Source organism: Miscanthus floridulus, chromosome 17, assembly GCF_019320115.1.
Source record: "Miscanthus floridulus cultivar M001 chromosome 17, ASM1932011v1, whole genome shotgun sequence".
Taxonomy (NCBI): domain Eukaryota; kingdom Viridiplantae; phylum Streptophyta; class Magnoliopsida; order Poales; family Poaceae; genus Miscanthus; species Miscanthus floridulus.
In genome coordinates, this window is record NC_089596.1 from 73905565 (window position 1) to 73923349 (window position 17785).

General features: G+C 44.0%; 1 protein-coding gene, 1 long non-coding RNA gene and 1 pseudogene across 2 annotated transcripts; 2 read left to right on the plus strand and 1 right to left on the minus strand.

Annotated features, from left to right (window-relative positions):
* Window positions 1–4053: 4053 nt before the first annotated feature.
* On the plus strand, window positions 4054–5376 carry LOC136518646 (peroxidase 54-like; annotated as a pseudogene).
* A 3316-nt stretch (window positions 5377–8692) lies between these two features.
* On the minus strand, window positions 8693–10527 carry LOC136516288 (uncharacterized). The gene is made up of 5 exons (XR_010773993.1): window positions 10475–10527; window positions 10306–10371; window positions 10054–10144; window positions 9716–9791; window positions 8693–8889 (listed from the first exon to the last, which is right to left on the minus strand). It is a non-coding gene; the product is annotated as an uncharacterized lncRNA (long non-coding RNA).
* Window positions 10528–14906: 4379 nt separating this feature from the next.
* Window positions 14907–15731, plus strand: LOC136515095 (uncharacterized). The gene has a single exon (XM_066508788.1). It carries the CDS (start codon window positions 15098–15100, stop codon window positions 15638–15640), a length of 543 nt encoding a protein of 180 aa, XP_066364885.1. The 5' UTR covers window positions 14907–15097; the 3' UTR covers window positions 15641–15731.
* Window positions 15732–17785: the final 2054 nt, after the last annotated feature.

Sequence of the window (17785 nt, forward strand, 5' to 3'; positions counted from 1 at the left end):
GTTTAACTTGATTCATGACTCATAGAAATCAATGTTAAAATGACGCCTTTTAAAAACATGGCTAAGGGGGCTAGAGGATTGGGTCTTTTGAGTGTTCTATAGTCTACCCTCCTAAGGATTGAATCTTAAGATGGCCACCCCAGAATTTATTGTATAACCATGAAAACTACATGACTCTAATCTTAGCCTAGTACCTTTATCGGTTCTAGGTTGTCTGCATCTTACCAAAAGGGCAAGAGAGGGACACTAGTCAGGAAGGGTCTTGTCCTAGGAAGGTGCGTGCTATACCGTGACCATGTGTGCCACTCTTGAAGGAGTGCTCCATATGGCTAGATGGTTGAAACCTTAGCATCAGCAACTTATTAGAATGACTTGAGAAAAGCTTTGTAGTGATTCCTTGTCTCCTTACCTTAGAAGTGTTGGATGGATCGACAAATCCTTGGCAGATGGGTATCGACAAATCCTTGGTGGCTTGGATCTTTTTTGTTAATTGGTTCCAAGGATGGTTTGGGTTATGTATAATCTTGATATTAATTATTTCTAATCACTTGGTGGTGCTAAGCATAACCTTAGCAACTTAGGCTTAATAAATAAAACATGAGGCACTTTTAAGCTTTTTGTGGATTAAAAACTCGTCGTTTGAAAGCGCTCTATATCTTTTATGATCGGAGTCAAGCTGGAGTATAATTTTCTACACCATATGGAATTTCATTCTAGCGTCCAAAATGATGGATTCGCTCCTAGCTCGGAGGATGGTTGCGGTTGTGTGCAACTTATGCATGCCCAAGCTGTGGAAAGCTTATGTGTGATGCATTGGCTTATCCCAAGGTTCCTTAACCACCTCTTGGAATGCAAAATCAAATAGATGATCGGTCACACTCGCGGATGAGCGCGCGACGCAGCCCGGCCCAGGCGCCCGCGCCTGCCCGGCGAAGAAGAAGAAGAAGAAGAAGAAGAAGAAGAAGAAGAAGAAGAAGAGGAGGAGGAGGAGGAGGAGGAGGAGGAGGAGGAGGAGGAGGAGGAGGAAGACAGCTAGGGTTCCGACGAGGAGCTCGTTGGAGTTAGGGTTTTGAGGTAAGGAGATCTATTCCCTGGCATCCTTTAGAAGGGGGTTTGGCGGACGATGTTGGTGGTGGGCGAGACAGGACGGCGGCGGGGCAGGACAGGGCGGCGGGGGCGCCGCCCGCCGGGACGGTGGGAGACGGCGGTTGGGTGGGCCTAGTGGTAGGGAGTCACAGCGAAGCTTCACTGCACCCTGTGTTTAGTGGAGGGCGGGGGCAGAAGGTGGGTGGCACAGCGAGGCGGCGGGTGGTGCGGACGGCGGCGGGTGGTGCGGACAGCGGCGAGGATGACGACGACGAAGCTCACCGGCCCTGTGTTTAGAGGAGGGCAGGGTCTATGGGCAGGGAACGGGAGGCGGGTGGTGCGGCGAGGCGGTGGAAGCGAGGGCGGGGGAAGGGGGCGTGGACGTCGTCGGCGAGGAGGAAGAATAAGACAGGAGGGGACGTCGCACGGCGGGGAAAGATAGGTGGTGCGTTCCGCAAACGCTCTGCGTCCCTCTTGGAAGCTCGGCAGACACACCTAGAAAATCTCGAATCTGAAAGCTTCTGTGTGATGAGTTGGCTACAACCTACCACTGATTTAACAATATATACTCCCTCCGTACTAAAAAAATAAAGTCATTTTGGACAAGGCTTGGGTCAAACATTGGAAATATAAATCATGAATAACTTTTAAGTCATTGAGTTTGGAAATGTGAAAACCATATAAATATATTTGTCTTGAAAAATACTTTCATAAAAATATACATATATCACTTTTTGATAAATATTTTTATAAAAACAAGGAATCAAAGCAATACTTTGGAGACCGTGTAGCTGTCCAAAACAACTTTATTTTTTAGTATAGAGGGAGTACTATGCATTTTACAGAGGTATAATAAAGAAAGATTAATAACTATATTTGCAACAAGCTAGCACTGATTAACAAGATATTTGCCACACGATCGGCTGTTTCCTGGCAGCTGCAAACCATGGCCCATGGTTGTTCACCAGCAGTCGGCAGGGATGGCAAGCACCCGTGAACCCGACACAATTGCACCCTACGGTTCGTCCCTTTTTTGCTACTTTTCGGAAGAAATGGAACAGGCCACAGAGTTTTGGGCATCTTCCCCGGACGCTGCAAAGGCTGACGCTTGCGGCTAATTTCGGCAAGCATACACGCAAGCACGCAATCATCATTCAACTGCATGCATGTATCAATCCTGAAAGAATATTTTAGCATTGCAACCGCGTGCCGAAAAGGAAGGTGCAAGCAGTAGCAGCCATAGAGAGTGGCCCAGACGCCCAGTGCTAAACTACAAACCATTCAAATGCACATGCTCCGGTCAAACCAGAGCACCCAAAATCCCAGCCCATGCCAGAAAAGTCCGCGAGACGTCCGCGAGCTTATCAGTCGAGACTCGGCCAGTTTCAATGGCTAGTTTCACTAAACGGTTTCTAAAAGACCACATCAGCTAGAGCGTGATGAAACTGTAAATGAAACTGGCCTTTAGGGCAGTCCCAATGCTAGAAACTACGTATAGTTTCTATACCTATTAATTTTTATAGACACTATGTATAGAAACCATGGTTCCAATGGATAGTTTTTACAGAACAACTTTTTATCTAATTACATACACTCTCTCTCCATTCGCTACCAATCACATCCCTTCGTGTCTTGGTTCTCGTGTAGACATGGTTTCTAACTTAGACCCGGTTTCTATGATTTTTGTTCTCTCTCTTCAATAACTACCTTGCCACATCAGCAAAATGCTTAGGTGGCAGTACAATTAATGCCTATAGAAACTATAGTGGTTTCTGCATTGGGAGTGCCCTTACAGTGCAGCGTTTCATTTCACCAATTCCAAAGCTAAGTGAAGCACTTAATTGCAGCAAAGTGAAGGGATCATATGCACCGCATGCTCGTGTAGCCATTTTCACAAAAACTAAAATACGTGCACTACAAATACTGCAGCACTCCTAGTTCAGATAACAGAACAGCAAGTATAAACTGCTGTTTCAGAACTGCAAGAGGAAGAGAACAGCAAGTATGCACTACACATTGTAATGCATTTCATCGACTCCTAGATCAGTATGAACAGCAAGTATGCACTACACATTCAGAACTTCAGTTTCAACCAACAGAACAGCAAGTACGAACTACATAATTTAGATAACTGCATAAGTTCAGATAACTTCAGAACTGCACTACAAACTGCAGTATGAACTGCATAAGTTCAGATAACTGGAACAGCAAGATAACTAAGACGAATTGTAACAGCAAGATAACTGGAACAACAAGTTTTCCAATGGCAAAAGATGACAGATAACTGGCGGTAAATTGATGATGACCATTCAACCAACAATGCCGAGATGCACCCCGTAGATTCATATAGATGCTTTCACCCTGCACAAATAAACATAGTTTAGCATGAGATCTCAGATACAAATGCACTTGCATCGCCGCTGGTGCCATCGGAGCAGCGTTGCTCGCTGATTTGAAACCCTAGCGCATGCGATGTGCGGGGGGCGAACCTATCCACGGAGGAGGAGGAGAGGGGCGGGAACGACTGGAGGGAGGCGGAAGGGGGCGGGAAGATTCGGGAAAGGGCAAGAAGGGCGCGCCGTCGGGAGCCCGGCCACACGGGATAAGGATGAAACGCTGGACGCCCCTCAACGCGAGTTTCATTCAGTTACCGAGGACTTGGTAACGGTGCCCAAACGTGTCGTGGCCATGAAACGTATTCCCTCTCTCTCCTCATAAAATCATGCAAAGATTCATTTTCTTGTTGATGTGTCATCTAATTAATGTGCATGATACACCCACGAAACCCCCATTGAGACCGACCTAAATACATGCTCCTTCATTCCGCACATCCATCCAACCAGTCCTCTGCCTCTCACATCCAATCCAACCAGTCCGCGACGCTGTCAGTAGCGAGTAGCGAGCAGCTAGCCCTCTCCAGTGACATCTATCGTAGCAGGTCGATCGGCGTCGTGCAAGTGCGCGCGCATGGCGGCTTCCTCTCGCATCTCGTCGTCTCCTGGGTGGCTGTTAGCCGCGCACTGCGCTCTCCTGCTCGCCCTGGCTGGAGCTGCCCGTGGCCACTCTCCGAGCGCCGGCGCGGCGCTGAGCTCCGCGTTCTACGACCAGTCGTGCCCCGGCGCCTACGACGTCGTCCGTCGCGTCATCCAGGACGCGCGCGTTTCCGACCCGCGCATCCCGGCCAGCCTCATCCGCCTCCACTTCCATGACTGCTTCGTCAACGTACGTGAGCTGATCAATAGTGCTCGTGTAGCATGTTACGCATGTACGCACCTACAAGCGTTGCATCATCTGACATGAATGATCGTCAAATAATGTTGGCTTTCAGGGTTGCGATGGTTCCCTTCTTCTGGACGACGATCTCCCGGCGATCCAGACCGAGAAGCACGTGCCAGCCAACAAACAACTCGGCGCGCGGCTTCCCGGTTGTCGACGGCATCAAGCGCGCGCTGGAGGAAGCGTGCCCGGGCATCGTCTCCTGCGCTGATATTCTTGCCCTCGCCGCGGAGATCTCCGTTGAACTCGTAAGCCAGCGTCCGAACTATATGTATCCTCTAGTAGCATTGAACTGCAACTACCTCAATCTAGCTTCTCGGCTGACCTGAACTGACGGAAAAGAATCGCGCACGGAACTGGGCGCAGGCTGGAGGACCACGCTGGAGAGTGCTTCTTGGCCGCCGAGACGGCACGACGACAAACGTCCAGAGTGCTAACAACCTTCCCAGCCCTTTCGACTCCCTTGACAAGCTCCAGGAGAAGTTCAGAAATGTCAACCTGGACGACACTGACCTCGTCGCCCTCCAAGGTAACTACAAATACTGAATAATTCATAGTACATTTCAGCGATATATAATTTGTAAGTGCAGTTCAAACTTGCCGATGCAAGTTTTCATACGGCGTGCACACTGATGTCAACAACAAATTTCTACTCCAGGAGCACACACAGTCGGCAAAGTCCAGTGCCAGTTTACGCGTCAGAACTGCTCGGCGGGGCAACCAAAGGGTGCACTGGAGAACCTGGACCTGGTTACACCCACCGTGTTTGACAACAAGTATTATGGCAACCTCTTGCATGGCCAAGCGCAGCTGCCATCTGACCAGGTCATGCTATCTGATACTTCGGCGCCGACAACCACTGCACCTGTTGTTCACCGGTTCGCGAGCAACCAAAAGGATTTCTTCACGAACTTTGTGACATCCATGATTAAGATGGGCAACATCAGCCCGTTGACAGGGAAGGATGGAGAGGTCAGAAAGAACTGTCGGAGGGTCAATAGCAAAGGCTATTGATGAAGACTCTCATTCAATTTGATTGATTTCCTTTTTAAAACCTGTTATTGTGATGTCCACGCAAATCATTTTTGTGTCATTCTTTGAAATTGAGAATGTATGTACCCTTTTTTCCCGTTGTTGGAAAGCAAATGTGAAGTGTTTTTACACCACTTGTATATGCATTTCTCAAAAAATATAATTTCTATGTTGTTAATAATGTCATGTGTGACCAAGGGTTTCTCTCAACTTTACTTTAATGGTCTCTCTTCAGCTAGTGATAAATCCAATTTCTCCAGCAGGAAATTGTGTGGATCACATGATGAAAGGTGGCAATTAACCATACAACTGTATCCATATATTTGGATCTCACACACATATATTATATAGGAACAATCTAGGATGTGAGAGAGTTTCAAGAACTTTTGAAGTACGTCGACCCATCTACTCCTTCTCTGTCCTATAAAAAGTGTCATTCTCACTTCCCGAGAGGTTAAGCGTTTTTAACTTTGACCAAATATATATATATATAAATATTAATATTCATGGTGCATAATTAGTATCATTAGATGAATCGTTGAATATATTTTTATAATAAACTTATTTAAAGATAAAAATATTACTATTATTTTCTATAAGTCTAGTTAATTTTAAAAAAGTTTGACCAGCATAAATCCTATAGCGACACTTGATATGGGATGGAGGAAATATTTGTCCATCTTCACTCTTCGAGATCCAATCAAGATAGGACCCCCTATATATCTCTACAATATCTAATTTAACATTGTTTAAGCATGGGCGTGATGAGTTTGTCCTCGATTATGTTAAAAGATTTAGAGGTATTAAAACTAATGTTCAAATTTTATAATTAAAAAAATATTCTGTTGATTTGACTTTGTTGGCCTACGCTCTCGTATAAAGACAAATGCTTGAACACTTAGAGTTTCTCACCTTTGATCAATTGATGCAAAAAAAAAAAAAAAAAAAAAAAAAATCGGCAGTCGAAAACCGAAGTTGAGACACGGGAGAATCTCATAACTCACATTGTCCGACCATGCATGCTATTGAGTATTATTTAGATAGCTCGAACTATAAAACAAAAGATTATTTTGTTGCTGAATTTGTATGTCTAGCACAAGCTAAATCGGTTTTTTTTGCTTTTCCCTCAAGCGGATTCACAACAATCATGAAGAACAGAAGATGTTTACTTTTGATGTATGCAATCGTATTTTTGACGCCACTCGCTGAGTTGAAACGCCATGCATATTGTAAGTTTCATAATTTTGTTTCCAATGTTACTAATGATTGCAATGTCTTTCGTAGATAAGTCCAATCAGCCATTAATGAGGATTAATTGAGTCTATCTAGGATGTAGGTCGACACGATGTCGTTCCGATTTATACCCTGACGTTGAACAATCCCGTTGTCTTGTTAGGGCAGTCCCAATGGTGTATTGATGATGGTTTCTATCCTCATTAAATGACTTGCCACGTAGGTAAAACGCTGACATGGCAACGTAATTAATGAAGAAAGAGAACAAAAATCCTAGAAATGGTTTCTTCATGAAGAAATCAGGTCTTCTCTTGACCCAATGCACCAAGAAACCATGAAATCACCATTGGGGAGAAACCACCAGTTTCTAGGGGGCTCGTGCCGCACTCCCATTGAAGGAAGAAGATAGAGTTGGGAGAGAGAAAGAGAAAATAATTATTACTCATAGAAACCATGGGTTGGAAAGCAGTACTTTTTTGTGTGGTATCCTATATTATAGAAACTACTAGTTTCTTTCATTGGGACTGCCCTTATGGACTGATCAAGCTGAATTTAGTACTAGAAAATTGTGATAATTGGTTATCCTATGGAAGAATGGAAGAATAAGAAGATTTCAGGTCACGAAGTTGTGCTCAAGAGGTCCATTGATTTTCAGAAGGACATCAAGATCACTATCAAGTTTTATAGGCTCGGGGTTGGGGTGGGGAGGGGGGGGGGGGACCAAAAAGGTGCTAGTGCTCGCTCGTGACAGCAAAAATCAGCAAGATCAATTTATTGGCCTTGTTAATACAAATCGTGCCCTCCCACGTAGGGTGGAAATGGATGCCTTATTAACCATTTTGTTCGAATGTGCATCCAATATAAAACTTAAATATCTATATCCATAGTCACATGTGTTTTTGATATGGATGCTAAAATGAATGTATTTGAATCCATTTCTTGTAATTTTTTTCTATGCAATTCCATATCATATTCGTAAAAATCATGGAATACTCGACTGTATCTATATCCGATATTGTGTTGATTTAATTTGAGCTTTATATATTCGTTGTTATAAATTGTATTTTAATGTATTATTTTATTTTATTATTGTTGCATAATATTTTTATGCACTTTAATTTATAATTTCCTTACTCGCAAAATTTTTTATAATTTCCTTATAAATGTTTTATATATAATTGAAATAAGTACTTATTTATATTTTCATTTTTATATATTTAATAATTAAAATATTTAGCTGATAAATATCTTGTGTTTCGTGTGCTGTATACCTTTACTCTAACCTTACTTGCTTCAAAAACTATTGATAAAAATACTTGATATTAATTAAATTGAGTAATATCCAATTTAAATCTGACTTATTCGATTGTATTTGTATTCGAGAATATTCAAATCCATATTCGTATCCGGTAAAAATAGATAGCAGATTAACAGATATCCAAAATCTATCTGTATTCGTTCTGTTTCCACCCCTACCCCAAGCACACTAACATCAAAGCATCCGGAGGTCGGAACTTAGAGAGCAAATAAAAGTTAGATCTCTAGCAAAGTGGTGAAATCCCAATAGACTTTTGACCAACTTATGACAAAGTAGTACACAAAGAAAAGTGATGATTCGATGAAGTCTGGTCGCCTCTGAAGCAAGTTTATGTGCCTAAGAAGAAAGAATAAGTTCCCACCACTACTACTAGTATATTGTCCATGCTAACGCTACGGCAATATCTAGGGTAACACATATTAAACATTCATTCATCAAACTTGGTAAACAACCTATTATTATGAATTTGAAAAATATGGTAAATCTAAATCAATCTATTATACGTGATCAATGGTTATTACAGATTGTCTGCCTTTTGCTACAGCCATGTTCTGGTCACATCTAGCAGGCCATTAATCTGACCAATTTCATCACAGCCATCTTCTGGTCACGGCTAGCAGGTCCCTCAAAAAAGCATCAAAGTCCCTACAAATATCATGAAAGCTAGCAGCTCATTGATCTGACCAATTTCATGAGCAATCACTAGTCACTGCTCATATAAGATGGGGGACAAACCGGTTGCCGGCTTCATGTTTCATGGAATGCATGTTACAACAATGCTTTGTGGTATTTTTCGAAAAGTAAAACAGTGCCAAAAATAGAAGAAACCACTAAGGAGGTTGACGTATTCCATTGTAGAATCTGTTTTCTTTTGTCCAAGTCCAGCACCACGTCGTCTACCGCCAACCTCCATCCTCTCAAAAGCACCATGTTGGTAGCATTCCCTTTCATAAATTCAAAAACTGAATTTAGCACAATACAAGAATGGAAGTACTATCATAAAAACTGAATCCGCAGTATCAGGATTTTTTAAAAGGCATGCAAACAATCATGAAGGAACCAAATCGCAAACAAAAAATAATCATGAAGGAACCTAAGTACAAGAATGGAAGTACTATCATAAAAACTAAATCCGCAGTGTCATGATTTTTTTTTGAAAGGCATGCAAACAATTATGAAGGAACCTAACCACAAAAAAAAACATGAAGGGACCTAAGCCAGCAAACAAAGGAAATTAGCTAAACATGCAATCATTTAACCCGAGAGAGTACCTTAACAGAAGGCAACAACATGTTGTTTGTACCCTCTTAGAAACAAGTCTAAGCATCTCACAGCCTCTCGTAGTCCTCTTTGACATTAAAATCGCTATGACAACATCTCTTAGCCTATCTTAGCTGATGCTAGAATGAACATCATGGAAATTTTTTGTCTTAACACAGGACTATTAGAACACCGTGTAGAATTGAAAAGTCAATTTTTGGTCTTAACACAGGACTATCAGAAAATAGAAACAGAGGATTAAGAGCACGCTACAAAAATGGCAACAAAAAAACAGTGCCTTAAATTTTGTCAAAAATTATGTCTCACGGCCTTCTTGCCATAAGGACCAAATGACCAACAGCATTGTTGTGTGGTGGTGTCATCTATAAAAGTAGATATCCAGAACTCAAATAATTACTGTCCAAATAGATCTATAGAAAGCTAACCTAAATTGCTCTCCAAAATTTTCATATATGCACTCAAATCAACAAAGAAAAGAGACCAACTCACCATGCTTTGCTTCTTAATTGCTGGACCAGGGCACCTATGTCTCATTCACCAAGACAATCTTCACCTCCCTTGCCTCCTTGAAATACAAAACAAGACAAAATTTGTAAAAAAATAAAACAAACAATTGTCCAGGTGAATTTCTATCTATTGGATAGGCTATGAGTGTGTTCGTTGACTGGTCATGAGTGTGTTCGTTGACTGGTCAGCTACTGTTGCCTGACGTTTGGAATTTGTTTGGGCCATTTCTGAAATCTGTAATAGTGTGAACACACCTAAGCTGCTAATGTACTACCTCCATTCTTATTTGGCATGCGAGGAGAGTCTGTAGGCGCAATAACCTGATTCACAGCAAAGAGGAAATCAAGACCAAGGGCTCGCCCTCCAGCCATCAGGGCTCCTAGCAAGTAGAGATGATATTCCTTCAGCTCCCTTGCAATAAGAATGTTTGTTATTCATCTTACAAATATGTGATACCTGAAGGTTTTGTGGTGTCAAAATGGCAACCGTGCTCATACAGAGCTCCAAGAAAACAGCCTATAAATACATGAAGCATGAAGCAGTGAAAAAAAAAGATTAGTATCATTACCCACCTTGTATGTTTTTGCGACAAGAAAGATTGGTGCCAGCGCTTAAGGGATAGAAAGTGTCATCAAGATCTGAAAATGAAATATGAAAAGCATCATTATTTGATTGTACCACAAGATGAAGAAATAAATGCAGCAACAAATTTCTCTGGATTTTTAAGAGCAGGGAACACACCAAACAGCAAGCACTCATAGTTTGGTCTTTCAAGAATAGCCTCCATTATCAACGTCATAATCTGCAAAAACATTTTCCCAAATTAATTGAGACCAGTTTTCTGATTAGTTATTATTTGAGAGCTGAAAACTTATATAAAAACCGGGTTTTCCTCTGTAAAAAAAGATTATAAAAAAAGATGCAAGTTTTGGAATATACAGACTTCTACAAGTCTTGACTGACATCGGTCACTGGCACTTCTTGCACGCTGGAGTTCTCACCTTGGCCGCCTCCCGCACAGTCTCATTTTGTGGGCGCTAACAAGCACGGGCTCCAAGATCACCAGAGAGCTCTCGTAGAATGCAGGCTCCTTCCTGGCAGCAGCATAACCTTTGTTACTCACGTCAATTGCTATAACAGATCCCTACTCCTTAGCTGGACTTGAGGCACACTCAGAAAATTGAAATCCTAACAGCATTCTGAAACTACCAAAGAAGAAGAACGCACCGATAAATCGTTGGCCTTGGTGGAGCAGGACCACGAAGACGACTTCTTCCCGAAGAGCACCAACTTGATCCACTTCGCCGGAGACTTCCCAATTGGAGCCAAATCCGCTGCGCACCAGACCGGAGGGGTTTAGAGCCTGCAACAGAACCGCGCATCAGTCCTCTGCCGGAGCGCCGCCGCAGCAGCCCGGGGAGGCGCGTGGGGCAGGAGAGGCGTGTGTGACGTGATGGGGCAGGGAGGCATGGGCGGCGGTAGGGGTATGCCCCTGTATTCCTTGGCATACCCAAGATTTGAGAGAAAAAATAAACATGTATACATAGATTTATACGTATATATAGGTGCATTCACGTGGTATTGTGCAATGGCTCGTAGGCCTAGTAAAACAACCAATTACGGCAGCCCACGATGGAACCAAGCCCAGAAAGGTAGAAACCATCCATTCATGTCCGTCCCGTGAGGCCGTGACTCCCGTGTCCCGTCCGTTCCTTGCGTAGCGATTTCCTCCGCTCCGAGCCGGAAGCGGAACGCGGCCAGCCGCTAGCGCAGTGGTTCACCCTCCAACCTCCACCCGCGCCGAGGTTCACACCTCCCTCACTCTGGCGTCTGGCCGACTTGCCCCCTGCCCCTTTCCCTGTTGGCTGCTGCCTCCTCCAGCGTGAAGGAGCCAGACACCGGCGGCCGGGCGGCGCCCTTTCTGCTCGGCAACACCCTCCGGCGTCCGTGTCCGTCCTACCGGCCCTCCCTAGCTACCCCTCGGCGGCTTCAAGCATGGTGAGCTGACCAGAACACCCTAGATCCACTCCTCAGTGAAACATTGAAAATAAATTATTTTTCTAATTTTTTTTATTATATTCTTAATTCTTGTAATGTAGACGAAGAAGAAGAAGGACGTTAGCATATTTATGCAACTGATGAAGAGGGTGAAGTTGCAAATTTGGAAGCGCTTGAACATGATCCTGGGAAGCGGATTCCCATCTCAAGGTTTGTTGTCAATGACCAGGATAGAGTTAGGAGGAGATATATTGAGTTAGGGCCTGTTTAGTTTAAGGAACATAAATTGCTTGAGTATAGTGTAGAAAAAGATATCGTCAGTCTCTTCCAACAAGGGGATCGTAGAGTTATATTTTAGTTGCCTTTACTATTTTGTAATATTCCTTAATTATTAGAGACAATGACACTATGTTTAGAACTTGTACTTTGGTAATTATTATGGATTTGTTATGGCCATTATAAATTATCGTCTATTATATTGTATATTTGCTTCGAAAAATTTTATACGTGGCATACCCAGCTGCAAATTCCTGGCTCCGCCACTGCAAGGAGGGGAGAGGAGGAGTCGGAGTCGCGCGTGCCGCCGCCGTCGCTTGCTCCCATGGCCTGGAGCCCACGAGTGGCAGAGCCAGCGTCCTCTAGAGCGCCGCAGCAACAGCCACCGCCGTCGCCGCAGCTAGGGTTTAGAGCCTTGGGAGGCGTGCGTGGTAAGGGAGGTGAGAGGAGGAATCGGAGTCGCCCGTGGGGGAGAGAAGTTGAGCCTGGACTGCCGGGCTGGCGGGCGGCGGCGGTGGCCTGCCCTAAGGTTCGTCCATGGGAGAGGAGGGGTCGGTACTCGGGATGGGAGAGAAGAGTCGTCGGGGGAGAGAGGGAGTCGCACGCGCCACGCGGGGTGGAGGCGGTGCGGGATGACTGAGAAGCCTAGCGCGGGGTTGAGAAGCCTGGCATCAAACATCAAACATCAGCCAGTTTGATGTTTTATCAGCCCTTTATTTTAATAGAGACGAATTCCTATGCGTTCTTTCGTGGATACACAATGGTTGAAGTCTCTCAGCGGGGGACGTTTTCCTGAGCGTACCTAGTATAATTTTGATTGGTTTTGTTTCCACCCCTACCCCCAAGCACACTAACATCAAAGAATCCAGAGGTCAGAACTTAGAGAGCAAATAAAAGTTAGATCACTAGCAAAGTGGTGAAATCCCAATCGACTTTTGACAGACTTATGAGAAAGTAGTACACAAAGAAAAGTGTTGATTCGATGAAGTTTGGTCGCCTCTGAATCAAGTTTATGTGCCTAAGAAGAAAGAAGAAGTTCCCACTACTACTATTGAGCATCCATTATAATAGGCTCCATGGAGATGTCGGTCCATGAAATTGATGAGCAAATTTGTCATTAAAAATCAGACTAATATACTATGCAAGAAGTGAAGATAGGTGTTGCCAGAAATATTGGTGAAGCTACATATTTCAGATATTTTCAACCAAAATGGTGCCCTTTAGGTTTGAACAAGACGTAACGACGGAGCAAGCTTTAACACGCTTGATGTAAGAAAATGAAGCAAGAAATCTAGAGTTGCTTCAATGACGGTCGTTACACACATATTTCTCTTTGAACAAAATGGGCAATACATGTATCGCTCTTATAGACTAAAAATAGCCCATGAGCTTGACACCAGTTCTATTGCTGTCATGTATTTTTAATTTCACATAGGTTTCGCTCAAAATAGAAGGTATGTTTATAGAAAACTATGATAGGAGGAGTCAAAGATGGACTAGAAATCAAATGCAATAGAAAGGATCAAAATTTAGCTAAATTTACAAAAACTCATGAAAAAAACTGGCACGGGCCGGTTTGGGACCTCTCTGACCAAGTAGCAACTAAAATCGGTGGAGGCTAGTTTCTCTAGAGAGGCTCACGGGGCACTATTGAAACTGTCCCAGACCAGTTTTGGAAGTCCAAGTGAGTTTCAAGATTTTTCTGTTGGGAACTTTGCATGGTCTCATGGTAAGGGGAGGATCACGGCCTATTGAGAGATCTATCTATTAAATCGATCACTAAGATGTCCTGGGTGGCCTTACCGACCCTATGGCACTCTAACGTGTGTTTTTCTAACGGAGATGTTCGGGGATTTTTCGAGCGAAAGAACTAGCATTAAGCCGGCCTCGCTGACCCTCTGGTTCGTCTTGCCGCTTCGATCTACCTCTGTTGCGTGTTCTTGTCGTGTGTGGCCCGTGCATGGTGTGTGACTGATTTAGCATCCACAACAAGCATTTTTGTTAAGCGGTACCCCTTCACAATGTTTAGTCCATCCATCTTGCACATATAATGCCTTCATCGTTTCACTCTTGTCTATACCCATACCGCATTATTCCGTGGCTCGTACTTGTCTCACTGAGCTTCACCTGATTCATGTTATGCCTCTTCGGGCCTGTTTGCTTGAACTTATCAGCCGACTTACTAGCTAGAATCTACAATATTTTTCTCTAAAAAAATAGCTTTAGCCGGTTTATCAGCCGCTTTAATACCGGCCGAACGTACCCGCTTTTATGCTCAGTGAGGTATCACCGTATCAGTAACTGTTTGAATTCTGCCCTGTAACTTTGTATTCGGAATTTTCTCATCCATATGGACGCCTTCAAGTGATTCCACATGCGTTTGTTCATTGCACCTGCTCTCTGACATGAGTAGTACATGTCACCCCCCACTTCACATGTGAGTACCGGCTGCATCACTGCCTGGAGTCAAAGACACTATATGAGTAGAAAATCATTGAAATCCTCTAGCACCATGTGCTCAGCAACTAGAAAATCGCGAGGATTGACGAGCACTGTACTATCGCACTAAAATAGAGCTAATCCCGTTCCACCATCCAACACACATCTCTGCGTTCCACAAATAACAAATTGAGGGCCGGCAGAGGTCATTTCTCTCGTAGAAGCCACCCTTAATTAACCACCCCCCCCCCCCCCCCCCCCCCCCCCCCCCCCCCCCCCCCCCGTCCACTCATTGCTTCCATATTTAAGCTAAAACAAGCTACTTAACCATGGTATCGTAAGTTATTACGCAACAAATCGGATCACCAGTGGGCATATATTATTTATATATGTATATAAATGCATCAGACCATCAGAGGACACGAGCAGAATAAACATTTTTCCTGGCCAAATCTTGGATCCTTCCACAGCGTTCACCTACTCCACTGTCCATGCCGGTGTCCTGCATGCGGAGCACTTGAGTTTCGCTCGCACCGGCTCCATTTGCGAACCCACAAACCCCGAACAACTCCCAGATTAGCCATACCAGGCCTTCCTTCCATAACCAGATCCATCCGACCAACAACAGAGGTGAAGAGAGAGCGCTGCGAGATGGATGGCTACATTAACCTCGCGTTCTCCCCTCCGACGGCGACGATGGCGACGGCGAGCGGCGGTTCCGCCAGGGCGGCGAGGCCGTCGATGGAGCTGACCAACACGAAGGAGACCAAGGCGTGGGAGGGCCTGGCCATCGGCGCGGTCACGCTGGCCCGGACGTTCTCCACGGGCTCACACAGGTTCTGCAGGTCCGGCAGCGAGAGGAGCAGGATCAGGAGGAGCCGGAGCAGCCTGCCGGGCGCACTGAGGCGGGCCTTCTCCACGCGGCGCCACCCCGCGGGCCTCGGCGCCGGCGGGGACGGGTACTGGAGGATCCACGACATGGATGGGGACAGCGACCGCGGCGATGACACTGACACGGTCGAGGAGCGCGGCGAGGGCGAAGCCGCAGCTGCCGAGGAGGTGGAGAACAAGAAGACGGAGCAGCGAGACGAAGATGCTGCGGCAGGAAAGGAGGAAGCCGAGTGCAGGAACAAGAAGGAGAAGAAGCAGCGGGGTGGCATCTGGAAGGCGTGCAAGAAGCTTTTCCGGTTGTGAAATAGTGTAATGGCATCACGCATCAGCTGCTGCTGTAACAGATTAAGAAATGTCGGGGTGCTAGACTGTCAATGCGTCTAGTTGATCTTTGTGGTTAGTGGAGTGCTCATATTTGATCTTTTTTTCTTCTTTGATTATGTATTGGAAAGATGCAAACGATCGAGATGATCATACGCCTGTGCGACTGAGCAAGAAGCTTGCTAAGGTCAGATCTTGACAAGGTGGTCTAAAGATGCCATCAGGACACGGGAGTCAAACGAGGTCCTGGGAGTTCGTGCGCAATCTCACTGTCGGGCGGGCACGACGGTCCCACGCCTGTTGGGGTGTCGTTCGTGAACGGTGAATCGCGATCCTCGCTCGCCCTCGCAGCGCACGCTGAAATGCACCTCAGAAGGCCGAGTGCTCCTTCGATTCTGGATCAAGACGGACTTTGGACTAGCAGCCCAAGTGCAATCCCTTCGACGCCGGGCCGGTTCTCTGTGTTGGGCTATGCATAGATAGACTAAGCCGAGCTAAATGTAACGGAAAGGCTGGATAGAGGGCCTGTTTAGCAGTTTATTTTTTTAGCCTTTCTGAATCTTAAAATAAAAATTTTAATAATAGCACTGATCATGACTTAACCTTTTTTTTTGGCTTGCCAACTAGCAAGGTGTCTTGTTGTCCAAAAAAAAACTAGCAAGGTGTCTCAGGTAAATAGTGTGGCCGCTAGATTGAGAAGCAAGGTGGCATGCCAACTAACCCTTTTTTGACATGCACTCTTTGTTTATGTACCTTGTTTCTCAATTTGTATGGATATAAAATTTACTATTCTAAACATTTTAATTCTCAATTAAGCTCTACATTAATCATGTTTGGCATAGGCACTTTGATTATATCTAAATCATTATTTATGTACCTTGCTTCTCGATTTGTATGGATATGAAATTTACTATTTTAAACATTTTAATTCTCAATTAAGCTCTACATTAATCATGTTTGTCATAGACACTTTGATTATATCTAAATCATTATATAATCACTAAAACAAGTGTATATTATTTTGGTCTTCTCGAAACGTGTCAAGATCAACCTAGAGGGGTTCAAACGAGAAATTAAGGGCATGATTGGTTGACTACCAAAATTTGCCATGCCCAAGATTTGGAAAGAAAAAGCTACCAAAACTAGGGCAAAAATATTTACCATGGATTTGGCATGCCAATTGTGAGGTATTGGCAAATTTTAGTAGCAAACCAAATGGCTGCTAAAATTTTGGCTTGCCTAAGTTTTGGCAAACAATTTTTGGCAAGCAACCAATCATGCTCTAAGATCTATCATAGTTAAGTACTACTATTTTTCCTATTTCAAATTCCAAATCTTATCTATTAATTATTTAAATTTTCATTTGTTGTTTATTAGATGTTTTATTTCAATACTAGTAGAAATCACAATACCATTTTTCACAGCAGATAGGGCGTGTTTGGACGGCGCGCGGCCACGCTGGAAGTGCGGCGAAGAAATCGGCTGCCGCACTTGGCAACTTTGGGCGCAAAAATGAACTGGTGGAGCATGGCGACGCCGCAACTGCGGCAGCAAAGCAAACGGTTGCCCAAAGTGCAGTGCGGTGTCTGCGGCAGCGGTGTGGCATAGTGCGGCCACCATCCAAACACACTCATAGCTCACAACAACCTTTTCACAGCTAAATCTAAGTTGATTCATCCAAAATATACAACCACAAACATAAGAACAAGTAGATCGGGGCAGCAAATCCCCAAAAGTCAACTTGCTCAACAAAAACACGAGAATGTATAAGCAAATAAAACACATATTTATCAATTTGCTTGCCTTTTCTTCATTTGAGATATGATATGAGTTTGATAATAATTATTTGTAATGGAAACTTATCCAAAAGCTCACCAAACTCATTAGTCCTTCATTATTCTGTAATTCAACCACCAAAGCCCAATAGAGGTCTAAATGCACTTTCAGTACTAATATAAATTTAGTTATTTATCGTTTATGCTTGATATGGACTCTTTATTTACATCTGTTCAATTAGTATGGAAATCAAATTACTAATTTTAAGTTTGAAATTCCAAATTTTCTTATAAGTTAATTATATCTGACACGGACTCTTCAGTTAAATCTAGGCAATTAGATAATCATTAA

Bases quoted from the DNA above. Each gene is read 5' to 3' on its own strand.
- LOC136515095 (XM_066508788.1), top strand. From the start codon at position 15,098: ATGGATGGCTACATTAACCTCGCGTTCTCCCCTCCGACGGCGACGATG.